This window comes from Aphanomyces astaci, assembly GCF_000520075.1.
Source record: "Aphanomyces astaci strain APO3 unplaced genomic scaffold supercont1.15, whole genome shotgun sequence".
Taxonomy (NCBI): Eukaryota; Oomycota; class Saprolegniomycetes; order Saprolegniales; family Verrucalvaceae; genus Aphanomyces; species Aphanomyces astaci.
The window spans coordinates 134,274-152,246 of NW_009798278.1; the positions used below are offsets into that span (position 1 = coordinate 134,274).

The following is a 17,973-nucleotide window of genomic DNA, read 5'->3' on the forward strand; positions in this document are numbered from 1 at the left end:
CAGCTCGAGTTGGGAGCAAAATTCGCTCAGTTCAATCGTCAACGCTGTCTCTTGGGCAAGTTCGTCGATCTTTGAGTCGATGATTGCGGCCTGACAAGTGCTAGCAGCCGATGGAGGATGGTATTGCGGTCCGTGTTCGTCAGATTTTTCACGTATCCCGCGCATGACAGTTTGAAAGGGTTTGTCAGTGCATATCATCCGGATATATGTTATTTATCGTAATCGGATATCCGGATACGATGCAGAGCCCATGTTACATATATTGGATAAAGTATCGAGCTTTGCATGCATGATTGCTGGTTTGATTGGATGTTTTTTGGTGCGAAGATCTTCTATTGGTGATCCATGATTTCTCCTCTACAAATACATACCTTTTGAACATTATACTTCATCTATTTTCAAGTTCATCCACGATTTCTGCTGGTTGCAGCAAACATTTTCGGACGGAGGTAGTAGTAAAAATGACGTGGACAAATGGCACACATCGCGAAGTACTGTACTCTGCTACCTACTAGTCCTGGTAGTCTTGCGGTATGTTTATTGCTAGCGCGTTCCTGGCTACCGATAGACAGTGTACTACTGTACTGTACTCCGTAGTACGTAGTACTCCAGTACATACTGGAGTAATACTTGGAGTAACGTTAGTGGAAAAACATTTCCCAGGTCGGATTACTCTTGGAAGTTACTGTAGTACACAATGAAAGTTAAGGTCGTGATTGCTGTACGCCTGGATATGATGTGTTTTCACTTTGATGTGACATGTCGGTAGATGTTCACGTAAATACCCTTTCACCTGTCCATTACCTGAAATTTCACCAATGTGTTGGTCGACCTCGGAACGACAAGGATTTCCACGCTACGACGATGTGCAGAGAGAGCTAGCACATTAACGATTGGCCGACGTTTGGTCGTTTGGTTCTCGATCCATGGTCACCAGCAAACAGCGCCCGGCCTCCCAGGCGACAGCGTCCTACCAGTCGCTACCCACGACGGACCACAAGCCTCCACGCACGTCCTCTGCTGTCCACCCATATGACCAAGCCAGCTTTGTGTCGAAACTCCTGTACAACTGGGCCACGCCGCTGCTGCAGTTGGGCAACCAGCGGCAGCTCAACCCGGTAGACTTGTGGCCGCTGCAGCCAGCTAACCAATGCCATGTTGTGAGTGCGTCGTTCGAGCCGCACTTTCGTCGCCACCGGTCGCTCGTCCGCACCATCTTTGCCTCGTACGGCGGTCGTTTTGTCGGCATTGGGCTGCTGCAAATTCTGTCCGTCGGCTGCACCTTGTACGGCCCCGTCGTTCTCAAGCACATTTTGAGCGCTTTGGAAGACGACACGTCCTTTGATATGCACGCCGTGCTGCAGTACATTGTCACGCTGTTTGCTGCGAACGTCGCCCAGGCGTTTATCTCTGCCCATTCGACGTTTCAGAACCAACTGGTCACGGTCAAGCTCACGTCCGCGCTGCAGCACTTGCTGTTTCACAAATCGCTGGCGTTGGACGCCAAGTGCCGCCGCGAAAAGACCGCGGGGGAGATCGCCAACATGTTTTCCGCCGACATCCAGTGGATCCTCAATTTTTCCATCTTTGCCACACAGTTGTGGCTCATTCCGGTCCAAGTCGCTGTGACATTGTTCATGCTGTTCGACGTGATTGGATGGGCGACGTTTGTGGGCGCTGGCGTGATCATAGTCGTGCTCGTGATCAACAACTTTGTGGTCGTGGCCCAGCGCCGCAACTACGTGGCGCTGCGAGGGTACCAGGACACGCGCATGAAGTCTGTCAACGAAATGTTTGGCGCTATGCAAATCATCAAGCTGAATGCATGGGAAGAAAAATTTCACGACAAAATCAAGACCGAGCGAGCTGTCGAACTCAAAACTCTCTGGCAGATCTTTTCCCTGTCCAGTTGCATCACGGCGCTGCTGTACGGCGCGCCGGTGGTCGTTACCATCGCGTCGTTCTCAACGTACACGCTGGTCATGGGCGAGACATTGAACGCGACCAAGATGTTTACGGCGCTCACGCTGTTCAATTTGCTCAAGCTTCCACTCATGACTTTGCCCAAAATCATTGCCAGCATGATGCAAGCGCTGGTGGCCCTTCGCCGCATCATGGAGTTTCTGAACTTGGACGAAAAGAAGACGCACACTGTGCTAACCCCTTTGTCTGCGCCCTTGGAAATGGTGGAAGTGTACGCCAGCGGCAATGTCGACATTTGCGTGGACAATTGCAGCTTTGGCTGGGACGCTGGCAAACCTCTGTTTAAGGACGTCAACTTGACCGTCAAGCGAGGGGAGCTTGTGGTTGTGCATGGGTCGGTGGGCGAAGGCAAGTCGTCGCTGTGTGCCGCCTTGTTGGGGGAAATGGACAAGTTTGGGGACGGCACTGTGTTTGTGGGCGGCCAAGTCGCGTACTTTTCCCAACAGGCGTGGATTCAGAACATGACCATCCGTGAAAACATCCTCTTTGGCAAGCCCTACGACCGCGTCAAGTACACCAACGTGTTGGAAGCATGTGCGCTTTCGAAAGATCTGGCGCTGTTTGCCGCCGGTGACCGGACCGAGATTGGCCAGAAGGGGGTCAACTTGTCGGGGGGACAGAAGGCCCGCATCAGCTTGGCCCGGGCGTGCTACAGCGACGCCGACATTTTCATCCTGGACTCGCCCTTGTCTGCTGTGGACGCGATCGTGCAAAACGAGATTTTCACCAAGTGTTTTCTCGGATTGCTGCGCCACAAGACAGTCATATTGGTGACGCACTCGCCGGAAATCATCGCGTCCAAGTGTATCGACCGGATTGTCGAAATCAAGAGCGGCCACCTGATTCAAACCACAGTCGACAACACAAACAAGCCCAACCAGCCAATGCTCACACCCCCGCGCGCCCGCCGCCGCGGCGACCACGAAGACAAAGACAACCACCACCAATACCGGGAACAACCCAGCCAACACAAGCAGAGCAACATCCTGCTAACCCCGTCAGTGGCAACGCCGTACCCCCAGCAGTTTGAGCACGGCACCCCCACAACGCAGCCCAAAGAAACGGGCACCGCCACGCAGAACGACCAGAACCACCCCACCGGCAAACACGACCAACAAGAACAACGCCCCCAAGCCACCAACGCATCCAAAGCATACGACAAAGACGTGCAAGCGAGGAAAAAGGGGAAAATGCGGGTTGCAGGGGTGGCCATATGGCAAGGCCGGAAGATGCCCGCAGACGCGAGCCACAGTCGCCGCAGCGCCACCAGAAAGGAGACCAAAACCGCCACGCCCGACGAATACCTCCACCAAGCAGGGTACTACTTGTCCATCTACGCTGCCTTGGCGCTTGGCAGCATCACCATGACGATGGTACGAACGCTGTCCATCTACTCGTCGGGCCTGCCCGCATCCCGCCGGCTGTTTGAGAACATGACCAAGGCACTCATCCGCGCACCCATGACATTCTTCGACACCAACCCCATCGGCCGCATCCTCAACCGGTACTCGAACGACATCAACACGGTCGACACCACCATACCGTTCAACATCAGCGCGTCCATGGCGATGACATTCAACGCCATCTTTGCACTCGCCACGACCATCTGGGTGCTCAAGTCGTGCGGGCTGGCGATGCTGCCCCTCATCTACGTGTACAAGGTCATCGGGGCATACTACGTCCAACCGGCGCGGGAAATGGAGCGCGTAAACAAAACGACCAAGTCCCCACTCCTGAATTTGATCTCCGAGTCGATTGAAGGCGCGCTCGTAATTCGAGCGTTCGGCCCCAAGCAGGTGCGCCGGTTCCAGCGCAAACACTTTCGCAACGTTGACACTAACAACGAAGCATCGTTTGCGGCCCAAGTGATCACGCAATGGTTTGCCATGCGCATTCAGCTCCTCAGCGCAAGACTCCTCCTGGGAATGTCCACGGCGCTGATCCTCATGCGAGACTACGTGAGTCCAGGGCTCATTGGGCTCGTGCTCAACTACTCCTTTACGATACTGCCCACGTTCCAACAGATGGTGGCCAACTGGGCCCAGCTCGAAACGGCCATGGTCGGCCCCGAACGCCTCGCGGAATACGCCAACATTGAGCCCGAAGCCCCCCGTGTGATTTCTGGCGCTGTAGCCAAGGACTGGCCCACGACCGGCGACGTTGCCTTTACCAACATGAGTTTCCGATACAAAGAGAACGATCCAATGGTGCTCAAGGACGTGAATGTGCACATTCAATCTGGTGAAAAGGTCGGCATTGTGGGGCGGACGGGGGCTGGCAAGAGCAGCCTGACCATGGCGCTGTTCCGCATCAACGAACTGGCGGGGGGCAGCATCAAGATCGACGGCGTCGACATCTCCCATGTTGGCGTCAAGACATTACGGAGCAGCATTGCAATCATCCCCCAGGCCCCCGTGCTGTTTAAAGGCACATTGCGCAACTACTTGGACCCGTTCGGCGAGTTTGCGGACGCCGACTTGTGGGGTTGTCTGCACAAGGTGCGACTGGCCGACCGCATCAGCGCCGTGGACGGCAAGTTGGACAGCCCCGTGGAAGAGAACGGAGAGAACTTTAGCGTGGGCGAGCGGCAGATGTTGTGCATGGCGCGGGCGCTACTCCGCCAAGCGCGCATCGTCGTGATGGACGAAGCCACGGCGGCCATCGACCACGAGACGGACCAGAACCTTCAGCGCGTGATCCGCACCGAGTTTGCGACGTCGACTGTGCTCACAATCGCCCATCGTCTGGACACGGTGCTGGACGCCGACCGCATTCTTGTATTTGACCAAGGCCGGCTGGCCCAATGCGACACCCCCGCGGCGCTGATCGGCGCAGGCGCCGGCATCTTCTATGAATTGTGCAAAGAAGGGGGTTATTTGGACAAGGTCCTTAGTTAGGATTAAAAAAGTTGTATACTAGTACGTTGAATGGATTAGTGGAGGCCGATGTTTGAAGCCGCTAGTGTCGAACGCGTTGATTGATGACTCGTCCTTGGGTATCAACTTTTGTATGTTAGGTGACAATTTGAAGTACATAACGTTTGAAGGATTTAGCCTGTCAAACACTGTCCACGTATTTCAATAACGTTGAACTGAATGGTAAAACTCCACTCGTCAAGAACGATTGGTTTGGAGGCGGCCGATCGTTGCGGTGATCTTATTACCACTGATGCATATATTCTACTACTGTATGTGGTACTTTACAATTTTGTACATTTGAGAGGTCTTTGTGCCTGCAGCTGGGTACCAGGTACATCAGAAGTGTCATTATAGTTTGTCGGCAGCCAATGGGAAATAAGTATTCTTGGAGATACTCAAATGTCGTTCGAAGTCGAGTTATTTCGAATAATCCAGGTTGCCCTAATAATACTTCGATTTCCACCCAAATCAAAGCAAAATAGGAGGGACGGTTTATGGTGCACGGTTTCAGCTTAAAATGTGTTAGTAGTACTTTGGTACTTGTATTCGTTTTTTTCTTATTTCTTGGGTTTTTATAGCGATTCGAAAGGCTATTCCTGAATTCACTGTCAAGCCATTTCATAGGACAATAGGAGTGCATCCCGTGCACACTACATGTAAACTGGCCATCTACGTATACTACAAGTAGTATCGTTAGGGCATCCGCACCTAAAATACTAAAATACCGTTTTGCAGTTCCTGTATTTTGATTTTCGTCAACCCCAGCAGTAGAACGATAAAAAATTCGCATACCTATCATATCCGGAAATGAACTCCGAGGCATACAGTAAGTTTGCTTTGGACGACGGTGATGACGTGAAATTCACTTGTGATATCCTTGACTACCTTCCCGCCCTATATAGTCAATAGTAGCCCGCCATTCCAACCTGCCCCTGGATAGTCAGGCTAAGGATGCTCGACTATGTAGGGACAGTCGCACCGGTGGGATGCTCTCACTAAGTACTACTTATTCGGTCTCACAGTCAATTTACAGAATGGGTAAAACTGTATTTTAGGTGTTTCATGCAATATTTCCGCCCAGCTTGTCGTACTTCTGAAGTCTCATAACTCATCGCCCGTGTGTGTGATGAGGTTGCAAAAACATGCATTCTCAAGGTCATGAGGAGCATTATTACTAGTTTATGCAGGACCCATCGTTGTATCGCTTGTCCATTTTTTCAATTCTGTTATTTTCCTATGTAAATGTAAATTCCGCCCAGGTGTTTGACTTGAATAATATAACACAGATTTGACCACCGAAATTCTCAGAACCTCTTAATAGTAATATTTATTAAGTTTAAAAGGTATTTAATCTATAAGTTATTGTAATTATGAGATTACATGAGTTGTCAAAGAAATCAAATATTAAATGCTAAGGGTATTATTTACCTGAGTACCTTATTTTATCCAATCATCTTCGTTCGATGATATCATTGGCTGCCAACTGGGCTGAAATTACATGAATCGCCCGGTGGGGTTGTCAAAACTGTAAATAATCCGGATAGAACTGTAAAATACAATGTAGCGTACCAGGATGCTCTTAACGTTAACGTTACGAAGTATTCTCACTCATCAAGCCCATTTTTCCATCAACACCAATACGGATTTCAATATGATTTGAAGTCCTACGAACTGTATGAATTCTCCCTTTACAGTTAAGAAATACCTCCATCGAAGGGTCCCAAAAAGTGTCTCGGAACTACAGTACTATGTCTTGCCCATACTAGTACAAGTACAGTACACAGGCTAGTTGGCCTAAATAAAAGCCTATCCAATCATATTCGAGAATTCGGCCCATTCTGGGCCAAGTTATGATTGGTTTACCAGTAAATAAGCCAATCATATCAAGTTCATCTCAAATTTGAAGCTCCACTTAGGCCAACTACCGATAGCATGTCGTTCCTTGTAGACAGCCGCTTGGCTCGATACCAGAGGTCTGTGTGGAATGACTCACCGAGTTGGCGCGGCGAGGGAGGGAGCGAGCCATCTAGTGGTAACGTTAGGCCAAATCGTTGTATTCTGTATATGGTAGCCCCTCATTTGGTTGGTACAGAGGATTTGAAGCTTGGATTAATCCAACAATCCTCATACTATGTAGTAATTGTTTGTGGGTATGAGGTGTATTATTACGTGCAATGTAGTACGCATTTACGAGGGGGCATTAGTAGCAATAGCCCCCCCTTGTGTTCTATGCATCATTGCACACTTCTCCCTATTGATGAAGGGACAACGCTACAGTGTAGTGGGGGGCTTCAGTACAGAAGTGTGCCTCCTCACGGGGACAATAGCAGCGCTGTTAGCGAGCAGCGGAAATATTCAGCGCTGGGGCGATTCCATTTAAAGAGTCACCGCATGTGATTCGATTGGACAAGATTCCTCTCCAAGGCAAATCCACAGTGCATAGTACTGCTGGCAAAATGTATGATTTTTTGTTAGGCATCGATGCAATTTACGGAATTGGAATTGCAAATTCAAACTCATGGCAGTGCTTTTACATGTTTGGTGGGGATAGGTCAGTGATTCCGAATGTACGTATGAATTGCTGACTGTGTAGTATTACTTGTTGCAAGTGTGATGGCGTTAATTGCTTTCGAATAACATGGTTGAGGCGACGAAGCCAAAATCGCTTGGCCGCCACCACACCAGAGTCTCCAACCATGAAGGTGACATCAGAATGTACAATGGATGGCTATTACTACTTACGGAGTAGTAATCAGTGTACTAGTGTACTAACTAGTAAGCGCTATGCGTAGCACTTGGCGCCACGTACTACTGTAGTATGTTACTACAGTACTATTAATATTAATAGTACCAAGTACAACGTGTACTATTTTAATAGTACACGTTGTAGCACTATTAAAATAGTGCTAGTATGTACTAGTATTAATAGTACCGTAGTACTCGATTAACGATATAAATACAGTAGTACATCTACTACAGTCTATATAGTAGCTTTATTTTGAGATTCGCCATGTCCCCACTCGCATGGACGCTACCGTACCGTACTTCGTAGAAGTACAATGGTCCAACAGAACATTACTGTACCCTTACCAACACTCAAATGCAAATTAGAATACGAGTGCACGTCGTTTGAAACAATCAATGCGACATGAATACTACATACATTGACTCAAACTCGCCATCATACACAACGAAGGCTGTTTGAAGTTTCAGGCCAGGGGCAAAGGGTTTGGCGGAGCCCTTTACCACCGTTGGTACAAATTACATTGACCACATTGCGGGATGGTGAAACCGTTCAGGGGACAGCAAAGACACAGTCCAGCTGCTCGCACACTGTAAGTTTATGACGAAATGGCCTTTCACCAATCGCATGTCGCATGGATTAATTTCACAGTCAAGTGAATTCCACGGCTGGCCGCATTATTGGATTTGCGAACATGAAGTACTTTTCCCCGCAAGCTTTACAACTTTCCATCCACGCACCAGAGCGAAAACGCCCCATGTCAACCACTATCGCCACCGGAACTTGGACCAGCGGCGAACACAAGCGATTCCTTGCAGCCATTGAAATGTTCCCCCAAGGACCGTGGAAGGCCATCGCCAAGTTCATCGGCACCCGAACATCTCGACAAGCTCAAACCCATGCCCAAAAGTACCGAGAAAGGCTACTTCGGCAAGATGTGGACATGATGAGCGACCACGTGTCAAGGAAGATAAGGGGGCGGGCTGCTGAGGAAGGCGTGAAAATTGAGGTGGAGGCAGTGGACGTGGTGATTGGGATTGAAGAATTCAACCAGGATTGTATTAGTCAAGGCTTCCCCGACTCCGAGCTGTCAATGGAAGAGGCCATGGCGTACCTTGTGGAACTAGTGGACTGCGCCAAGTGGGCTTTATGACCCGTCCGAAACGTCAACCCACCAAACCCACCATCGACAGGCAACTCGAAGCCCCAATTCCTGTATCCTACTTTTCCTGTAATATTATACTACTCGAGTGTCTCTTGATATCGAGGTTTTGCTTTCAAAGGAGTACAATATGACCACTATCCCCCCGCATCCCTTCGCCGTTGGAGGGAGGTGCCGCACTACGTAGTACTGTAGCACATAAATGCGCTCAGTCAATCATAATGTCTATTCGCAGTCGATGGACTGTCCAACAGTCGTTCCAACACATGGCCAAAGTCTTGCCTCATATGTTCGTATGTGTGTTCTGTGTAACGTTTTTACTGGATTCTCATGTTATTTTCTACTGGTACGTACAATTCCCTCATTAAAACAGTTCCACTGTTGTTTTGACCCGAAATACTGTTTCGATTAGGTTTATATGGAACTTTGTATGCTCGGACCACATCACCTCTTACTAGGGGCTAAGTGCATCTCAGTGGTTAGCGATAGCTAACCACTAGCGATGCAGTTAACCCCGGAGATTTAGCATCGTATGTACTCACCGGGGGTAGGACGGAGTCCCAGGTTACAGGGCTACTGGCGAAAAGGTGTATCCGGATGTAATAATTCCCTCATTGAAACAGTATTTTGGGTGAAACTGTTTTAATCAGGGAATTATTCTATTTACTACCGTACTACTCGGTGTAACTTACTATTTCAATAGTAAGTTACACCGACTTCGACGTATTAAAATACTTCGACGTACTAACTATTAAAATAGTTAGTACACTACAGTAGTAAGTATTGCTTTCGCAATCGTTAGTAGTATTAGTACTACGTAGTATTAATAGTTGTCCGGAGGAGTATTATTAATACTTGTGTTACGAAATACTATTATTAGTAATATTGATAGTATTTTTTACACTGCAGGGAGATGCGGGAACTGGCGAAAACTCATCATAACACGAAGTTATGGAAGGCCAAAGTCGAGGCATTTCTGGTTGGCGAAAGCAAAATCTGGAGTTTCTTTGCAGTTATCCAACTTGTTGGAGAGGGAATTTGGCTCCTGTACTTCTACCACTCACTGCAAGTACTAGTACATGTTAGAAATTCGCGCCGTTTCGCTTTGAAAACAGAACTGTTCCGGATATTTGATGACTTTTGCGGATACAATATATTTTTTGTACTCGGACATGTCGACATGCGCATATATCGAAAATGGACGAACTTTGATGACGCTTTTCTCGAGCCTTGTTATACCGTCAGCAATACTACTCGTACTACAAGATAGTCCATTACTAGCTCAGCCTATGCAGCATGGTCTGTGCATACACAGCTCTCTCTGGCATGAGGCATCATACCCCCATGTACACGATTGTTCGTGAAATACGACGAATTTGGCAAGTTCTATACAGCTGTTGATTCAGGCGACATGCAACAAAGTGATCTTGGTAGTGTTGATTGTTGTTATGAGGAATAGAGAGTTTCGTGGCCCGTTGTGCAGTATACATTGAGAAATCGCTGACCTACATCGCTAATGCATGCACAATCTGCACGATGTATAAATCGTTTCGCAAAACGTAATGAATTGTGTATGGGGATGAACAAAAATACTCATACTTACATATAAATATCAGCATAAAGATGTTCAAGCGAATAATAATATATGTAACTGTCTAGCGTATGTACAGCGTATACGCCGTTTGTTTCCATGAAAGTGGCCCTGGTTGACTCGCACGTGACAACTTGAATAACGTTCCATGTACTAGTACTGGTATTCCCTCGACAATGGTACACCATGATTTGAAGGAATAATCAAGGACCTATAATACTTCATAACGTACTGTAGTCATGTGTTTGTGTCCTGTGCCCGCATCTCCCTGGCCTGATGTTCCTGCACGATGTACTACGTAGTATACGTATAGTGGAGTTGGGATTCGATTTCACCAGTGTCCACGACTTGACTACCGTTCGATTAACCAACGACGCTGTAGTATGAATTACTATTAATAGTACATTGTAGAGGGAGGACTTATGCCAATTTTGTACTACAAAGTACTGTAATGTACTGTACTAGTAGTACCAGTGTTGTGGTGGTTACGGTAAGTTCATGATAGGTAATCAAAACTTGTTAAAGCTAACGTCAGGATCTATTCGCATGTTCCTGATGACGTGTAGCATATGTATATCAGAACTACAACTGGTCCTTGTACTACTGTAGTAGAACGTTTCGTCGCCTGGGTTGTTTGGTGATTTAGATTAGGTGTACCGGTAGAAAGTAGGCGCATGTACGATATGCCGACGGTTGGCCTAGAGGAACATAATCTATATTAAAACCAGAACGACTAGCTACTTGTTTGCTCAACAACCGCATGTGGCTCCTCTGAACCACACACGGCACTCCCTAGGACCACGTGAGATCGAGGCACATTGGACGCTAGCAATGCGAACGTTCTTGTACGACTGCTGTGCGGCTGTTCACGACAATTTCTGCCTGATTTCGCCCAATGCCTGATTCCCTCTCCCCACACAAGCCCAAGCACAGGCTCTATCCCATTGCCTTACAAATCTCTACACCGCCCTTTACAAGCATTGCCCCCCGATCCGACCGGCGTGTTCTTCGATGCAGCGGCTCCTGTGTGGAGGCTCTGCTCCCATCTCTAGCCCCCCGCGACACCCCCCTTTCTCCTATGATGTCCATTTGATTGAGGGCTTCTACAATATGACGGCCTGGTTTGAGACATAAGGATTCACAGCCTCTAGACGACGACCTTTGGGTGTACCGGTACCAGCATGTTGGTGGACAGACAGATGATGCAGATTTACCGAACCAATCACGGATTGAGCCTTCGCCACCGTTCGGGTACCAGTTATGGCCGAGACAAGAGCTTGGACCTCACATACTTTGTTTTACTTTAACGTGAAAGTCAATCCTACTGTATCGTAAGGCTAATCACGTTTTGACCAATATCACATCAGACAAGGTGTGCCAACCTCAAAATGCGGAGCTTCAGGTGATCAACATCAAATGGGTCGGTATGACGCGAATCGTAAACTTGCTGGTACCGGTACCACAAGGTAATACTACCGGTACCCGGTAGTAGAATTCTTGTCGGCGAGCACATTGTACGAAGTATTTAGGAATAGTTCCCTCATTAAACTAATTCCACTGTTATCCGAAATATGTACTCCGGAGTAGTATTGTTTCAATGAGGGATTTATCACATCTGGATACACCTTTTCGCCCGTAGCCCTGTAACCTGGGACTCCGTCCTACCCCCGGTGAGTACATCCGATGCTAAATCACCGGGGTTAAGTTGCATCGCTAGTGGTTAGCTATCGCTACAGTAACCATTGAGATGCACTTAACCCCTAGTTAGAGGTGAGGGCCATAGACTCATATTGCCGTGTTTTCTGAGAATAACAACAGTGGAAATGTTTTAATGAGGGAATTGTACTATTAATAGTACAGTATTTTGGGGTCGCCATGTGGAGTGAGTGTAGTGATATATGTAGTCCTGCAACCCTCGACCGTTCTTTTGGGTACACCTCCACAGTTGTGGAATTCCCCAGGAGGAGGTAGTTACTTCTAGTACTGTATACGTATACCTGCTGTAGGTCGAAAACTACCTGTTCTCGGAGAATTGTCCTGGTTGTTGCACAAATAAGTACATACTTACTGTTAGTACGATAGTAAGGGAACTCCCAGGTCTTGTATGATGAGCACAACACATTTCAGCAAGGGGTTATGTGCATTTCAGTAGTTAGCAGTAGCTAACCACTGGGATGCAAGTTAACCCGAAAAGAGAATGACATGCACCTGCATATGCCCACTGGGGTTACGTAGGACGAAGTCCGAGGTTACAGAGCTGAGTTAATCCGTTGGGAAAGTACAAATGCGACATTTCTATGTTCGGTATGTACACGATTATAAGTAATTAATTTAAAAATTCATGTAGCTACGAGCTTTACTGTAAGCTAGGAAACTATGGGAAAACGTTCAATAAATCTGGATACCGTTCAGCGAAGACTGAAAACCGTTCAAAGTACGTAATAAACTCTAGTTAGATGAGGCATATTTTTGTGCTCTGACCACCTCAACTCTTACTAGGGGTTTAGCATTATACGTCAAAGTATGTGCACGCGGGGGTAGAACGAAGTCCTGGGGTTACAGGGTTATGGGAAGAAAATTTGCTTGAACGGTTGTCAGTCTTGGCTGAACGGTATCCAGATTTATTGAACGTTTTCCCATAATTTCCTAGCTAACAGTAAAGCTCGTAGCTACGTGAATTTAAATTAATAACTTACAATCGTGTACCTACGACCGAACAGAGAAATGTCGCATTTGTACTAACCAAATGGATTAACTCTAGGGACCTACGCGACATCTGTATGTTAGTAGTTCTGCGTCTTATCTGTGCAAAGAAAAGGGTTATTCGGACGATTACCCGTTGATTCGATATTTTCCCAAGAACAGGTCGTTTTCGACCTCCAGCAGGTAGAAACTACCTGGAATTCCTCTCCGCAGATTTGTTGACAGGTGTAATTTATCAAGACTATGCTGGGGTTGGTGTGGTGGACCACGTTTCGCCGTGTGCAAGTCGTCGAATCTACCTACAGTATGTGGCGCCGGAATCCCAAACACAAGAGTCAGTGAAAGCAACAAGTCAACGGACATGAGGGCTGTGAGAATTCTTCACGGTATAGTCAGGCACAATGGAGATCATGGCATCAATTACACTCCCAACGTTATCTAACATCATCTTGAGCACGTAGTACCTGTAAAAGTTAATATCATACATACTAGTACTAACTATTAAAATATCACTCCTCGCTTGAAGGACGCGGCCAATATGTACTTGTAGTACTTCGTACAGTAGTGCCAAACTCTGTCATCCGACTCCTCAAGCATGTACGTAGAAATTCACTTCTTCGTTCCGTGAAGTTGACTTCGAAAAGCCCGCACAGCCGCTTTCTTCTATCAGGTCGATTCATACTCCGAGTAATTTTAGCTGTATCACAGCGACTCCTGGGTAAATGTCACAGCTCCTAATGTCCAAAGCTACCTATGCTGCTACTGTATTACTGTACAACAGTACAGGTACTGTACCCACTTACAGTTAGTACTATTGTTATTGATAGTACTACTACGTAGTATTACTAGTAGTACTACGGTAGGCCATGTACACAATAGAGTTCGGAACTTTGAATCATGACCCCCAATTCTCACTTGACAAGGCACGAGGACGAGTGTGTATACATACATACATACATACGTATAGCAATGAGGCACACTACACACTTACACGACTAAGTGTAGTACTAGGAACTTCGAGATGAAGTGGCTGCGATCAAAGGCTTTGTAATAACGGTGTCCTTAAGGCTAATAAAAATTAATGCTGCAGGGGTAGCTGCGGTGTCGTACGAGTCATAACGTCCAGTCTTTGCAGTCCACTAGTTCCACAAGGTACGCCATGGCCTCTTCCATGGACAGTTCGGCCTCATGAAAGCCTTGAGCAAGGCAATCTTTGTTGAATTCTTCAACGCAATTCACCATGTCCACTGCCTCCACCTCAATTTTAATGACTTCGCCAGCATCCCGCCCTCGTATTTCTCTTGACACAGGATCGCAGGTCTTGTCCATGGCTTGTCGAAGTAGCCTTTCTCGGTACTTTTGGGCATGGGTTTGAGCTTGTCGAGATGTTCGGGTGCCGACGAACTTGGCGATAGCCTTCCACGGTCCTTGGGGAAACATTTCAATGGCTGCGAGGAATCGCTTGTGTTCGCCGCTGGTCCAAGTTCCAGTGGCCGTGGTGGTTGACGACGGGCGTTTTCGATCTGGTGCATGGATGGACGAGTGCAGAGCTTGCGGGGAAAAGTACTTCATGGTGAAAGCAGCTAATCCAATAATGAGGCCAGCCACGGCGTGCCGCCTTGTGCGACACCTCAAGGTCACCTGCACATTTCGCGACGTCAGCTTGAGGATGAATGTCTCGCGATAAAGTACAACGTCACCCACATGAGACATGATCGAGGAGACAACAGCAAATGCAAACTACCGGTCAGCAATTTGTTGCAAATGTCAACAAGGGCAAATCCATTCCACAAAGTAATACTCAGCACGACAGTATTAGAGTGACTCGCCCAATCCAGTCCCAGTCACACACACTGAAGTACTCCGGACTACGGTCCGTCCTCTATTGGCCGGTCTTGTGGAGCAACGAGGCAATTCGGTATCAAATGTTGGATACTTTTCAATTCATGTCGCAGTATCGGGATATGATTGGGGGTTGGAGTTGGCGTATGCATGCATGCACTCAAGACAACACCAGCACGACGGCCCTGAAGCCCCGACTCGGGGAGTTCGAGGGCGTATTGTCACAGGTATATGCTCATAACTATCCAGGGGGAGATACTTTATGAAGGATGATTTTATTGCTTGCTTCATAATTCGTTGCGAATAATTGGTCCTGCGACGTTTGCCATGCCGGTACAGTACTCAGCACGTGTCCCAAACAAGGGTTTTGAACAAGTGATCGGATCGAAGCAAACGTTCTCAGCAATTCACTTCCTTTAGCTACTATAGTCTTTTCATCAGGGTGTTCTACTAATGCATGTACTGTGTACCTCCTATGTGATCTTGACCTCGCAAGGAAACGACTTTCGTTGGAGAGGTACCGGGCGTAAATAATATACATGCTGAGATCTGCAGGAAATCTGTACATCCTGTATGAACTGAAATGGGGTATGTAGTGCCGTTGTCCTACATACAGTATTGAAAGGTACTGTAGAGGGATGTTATATCCAAGGGCGAGGGCGAGGTTGCATGAGTACCACTGTTTCGTGGGCCGTCAATCGATCGTCGCAGTTTTACAGACAGTCGCTTATAGGCTTACCTCGAAAGAAATATCGCAAGGTCTTTGGTGTTACTGTACAGGCTTCGTACAATAGACTTGAGGGCACAAATCGATGACTGCTGAAGGCGCCAAGCGTGTTTCGCAGTTATCTAAAGCCACGGTTGAGATTGGTGGCACCTGTGGAGTGGACGGGGGCAGTAAGATCCTTTGATGAGAAATTCTGAAACTGTGAAGGTATTGGTTCGAGCGCGGGGTCGAACTCGGGACCAATGGGACGATCAAGTCAAACAAAGCGTATAAAGTAGTACTATTAATATGCTTAGTAGTAGTTAATCGCAAGCAAATCGACGTCAACGTTAACGTTACAATCGACGATTATGAAGCATCGACTTCGATCTCAGCCAAGTGTTCCTCTCCGCCGAGGCCATCTATTGTCAACAGTTTGGACATTTTTTCACAATTGCGATTGTGCATGAAATGTCGCGACGTCCAAGAAAACTGCCACTTATAACGTTAACATTTAAGCTGCTGTAGCTGGCCTGTACTAGATACTAGAAGTACTGCGTAGTAGTACTATACCTATGTAAATAATGCAGGATCAGTCTTTGTGTGATACCGTTGAATAAATCGGTTCATATTGACTTCTCGATGGTTTCTCACACTGCAGTGCGTTCGATTGGCATCACAACTTCCAGGAAGTACTATTTAACGTTATACAAGAACTAGTAGTTATTGTGGAGAACGGGGCGTTAACCACTTTGATCAAAAGGTGTACTTCGAAGTAGTAATCGGTGCAACATGAATGGTGCAGCTCGAAGGGCGACCAACAGTACAGTACGTGGCGCATCTGTGATCAGCCAAATGATCTGTGATCAGTCGAATGATCAGTGATAAGCCGAGCTGTACTACCCAATAGGATTACAGAATTGATATGATTGGATATATAAAAGCATGCAACAAGTAAAACCTTTATTCTGTCATGAAGTGCTCAAAGATAAATTTACCGTAGAGTCAATTGAGAAGATGTCGATATGTAGGGACAAAACTATCCATTGATAGCTTGTTACTCCGGAGTATTGGCTAATTCGTCAAAACTGTATTTTACCGTCGAAACTGTAAATCTGGCCGATTTGCAGTCTCGCGGTAAAATTATACAGTTTTCTTTATTTTACAGGTGGGGTTGTCAAAACTGTAAATAATCCGGATAGAGCTGTAAAATAGCGTATAAATACAGCAGACGACTGTAAAATACAGGAAACTGTATAATTTTACCGCGAGTCTGCAAATCGGCCAGATTTACCGTACAGTTTTGACTGTAAAATATAGTCTTGACGAATTAGCCAATAACATGTTAGAAATGGATGATTTGGTCCAATCATCGGTGTTATGTTAGTTGACAGATCGAGCAAATTGATCCTCGTGGCTGACACTTCACTAAACTCGTCGAGTGCATCGGCAGCCCAACCAAAACACGACCTTCGCTGAGCTGTGACACAAGTTCTCAGGTGGGAATGGCCGATTTTCCTTACTTCCATCAACCCGTGGCTTAGAACAGTCGTCATTCTCAACCGCATCGTCCATGGTGAGTCCATATACATGTACCTACAGTCCAACTAAAGCGCGGGTGAGCTTTGCTCCCCATTCTTTAAATGGACTATAACGTTAAGACTGAATAGTGAGAGCATCTCCACCGGGGTGCGACTGTCCCTACAAATTCGAGCATCCTCTGCCTGACTATCCAGGAGCAGGTTGGAATGGCGGCCTACTACTGACTATATAGGGCGGGAAGGTGGTCAAGGATCTCACAAGTGAATTCCACGTCATCACCGTTGTCCAAAGCAAACGTATATGCTAGGTACCTCCGATGCCCCATGCAGGACTTTGAATTATGAATCGATGCAGGCGTGTTTCTTTATAACTTGCGGCTGCCGACAACCAGAACATATTGTTGCCTGATGTACTACGTAGTATGCGTTTAGGTTGTTGTCACTCGCATGTCGAGGATGCAAATACAACGTAAGCCTTATATGGAACTGAGTGAAGCCCTACATTACTGTTTGTAAGTAAAAAACTCATTGACCAACTTCCAATTTAAGAATACTTTTTCCGAGATGCTGGACTAATAGGAATCTGATTATAAATCTACGATATGTTACATGAAGCCATAATCTAGGCCTACTCGGGAGTTATGAATGATATATGTTTTCTGTTATAATTCGTTATTATTCACACCACTTTGTCCACAAACAGCATATACAAGCGGTCCAATTTACAGTTAAGGTGCACAATTACCAACCACAAATTTCTGGAATTCCATCACACATGTATTAG

General features: G+C 46.9%; 3 protein-coding genes across 3 annotated transcripts; 2 read left to right on the plus strand and 1 right to left on the minus strand.

Annotated features, from left to right (window-relative positions):
• Positions 1 to 896: 896 nt before the first annotated feature.
• On the plus strand, positions 897 to 5,017 carry H257_07267 (hypothetical protein). The gene has a single exon (XM_009832733.1). It carries the CDS (start codon positions 927 to 929, stop codon positions 4,878 to 4,880), a length of 3,954 nt encoding a protein of 1,317 aa, XP_009831035.1. The 5' UTR covers positions 897 to 926; the 3' UTR covers positions 4,881 to 5,017.
• Positions 5,018 to 8,084: 3,067 nt separating this feature from the next.
• H257_07268 (hypothetical protein) lies at positions 8,085 to 8,925 on the plus strand. Its single transcript, XM_009832734.1, has one exon. It carries the CDS (start codon positions 8,339 to 8,341, stop codon positions 8,795 to 8,797), a length of 459 nt encoding a protein of 152 aa, XP_009831036.1. The 5' UTR covers positions 8,085 to 8,338; the 3' UTR covers positions 8,798 to 8,925.
• Positions 8,926 to 14,128: 5,203 nt separating this feature from the next.
• Positions 14,129 to 14,754, minus strand: H257_07269 (hypothetical protein). The gene has a single exon (XM_009832735.1). It carries the CDS (start codon positions 14,670 to 14,672, stop codon positions 14,214 to 14,216), a length of 459 nt encoding a protein of 152 aa, XP_009831037.1. The 5' UTR covers positions 14,673 to 14,754; the 3' UTR covers positions 14,129 to 14,213.
• Between the last annotated feature and the right edge of the window lie 3,219 nt (positions 14,755 to 17,973).

Bases quoted from the DNA above. Each gene is read 5' to 3' on its own strand.
- H257_07267 (XM_009832733.1), top strand. From the start codon at position 927: ATGGTCACCAGCAAACAGCGCCCGGCCTCCCAGGCGACAGCGTCCTAC.
- H257_07268 (XM_009832734.1), top strand. From the start codon at position 8,339: ATGAAGTACTTTTCCCCGCAAGCTTTACAACTTTCCATCCACGCACCA.
- H257_07269 (XM_009832735.1), bottom strand. From the start codon at position 14,672: ATGAAGTACTTTTCCCCGCAAGCTCTGCACTCGTCCATCCATGCACCA.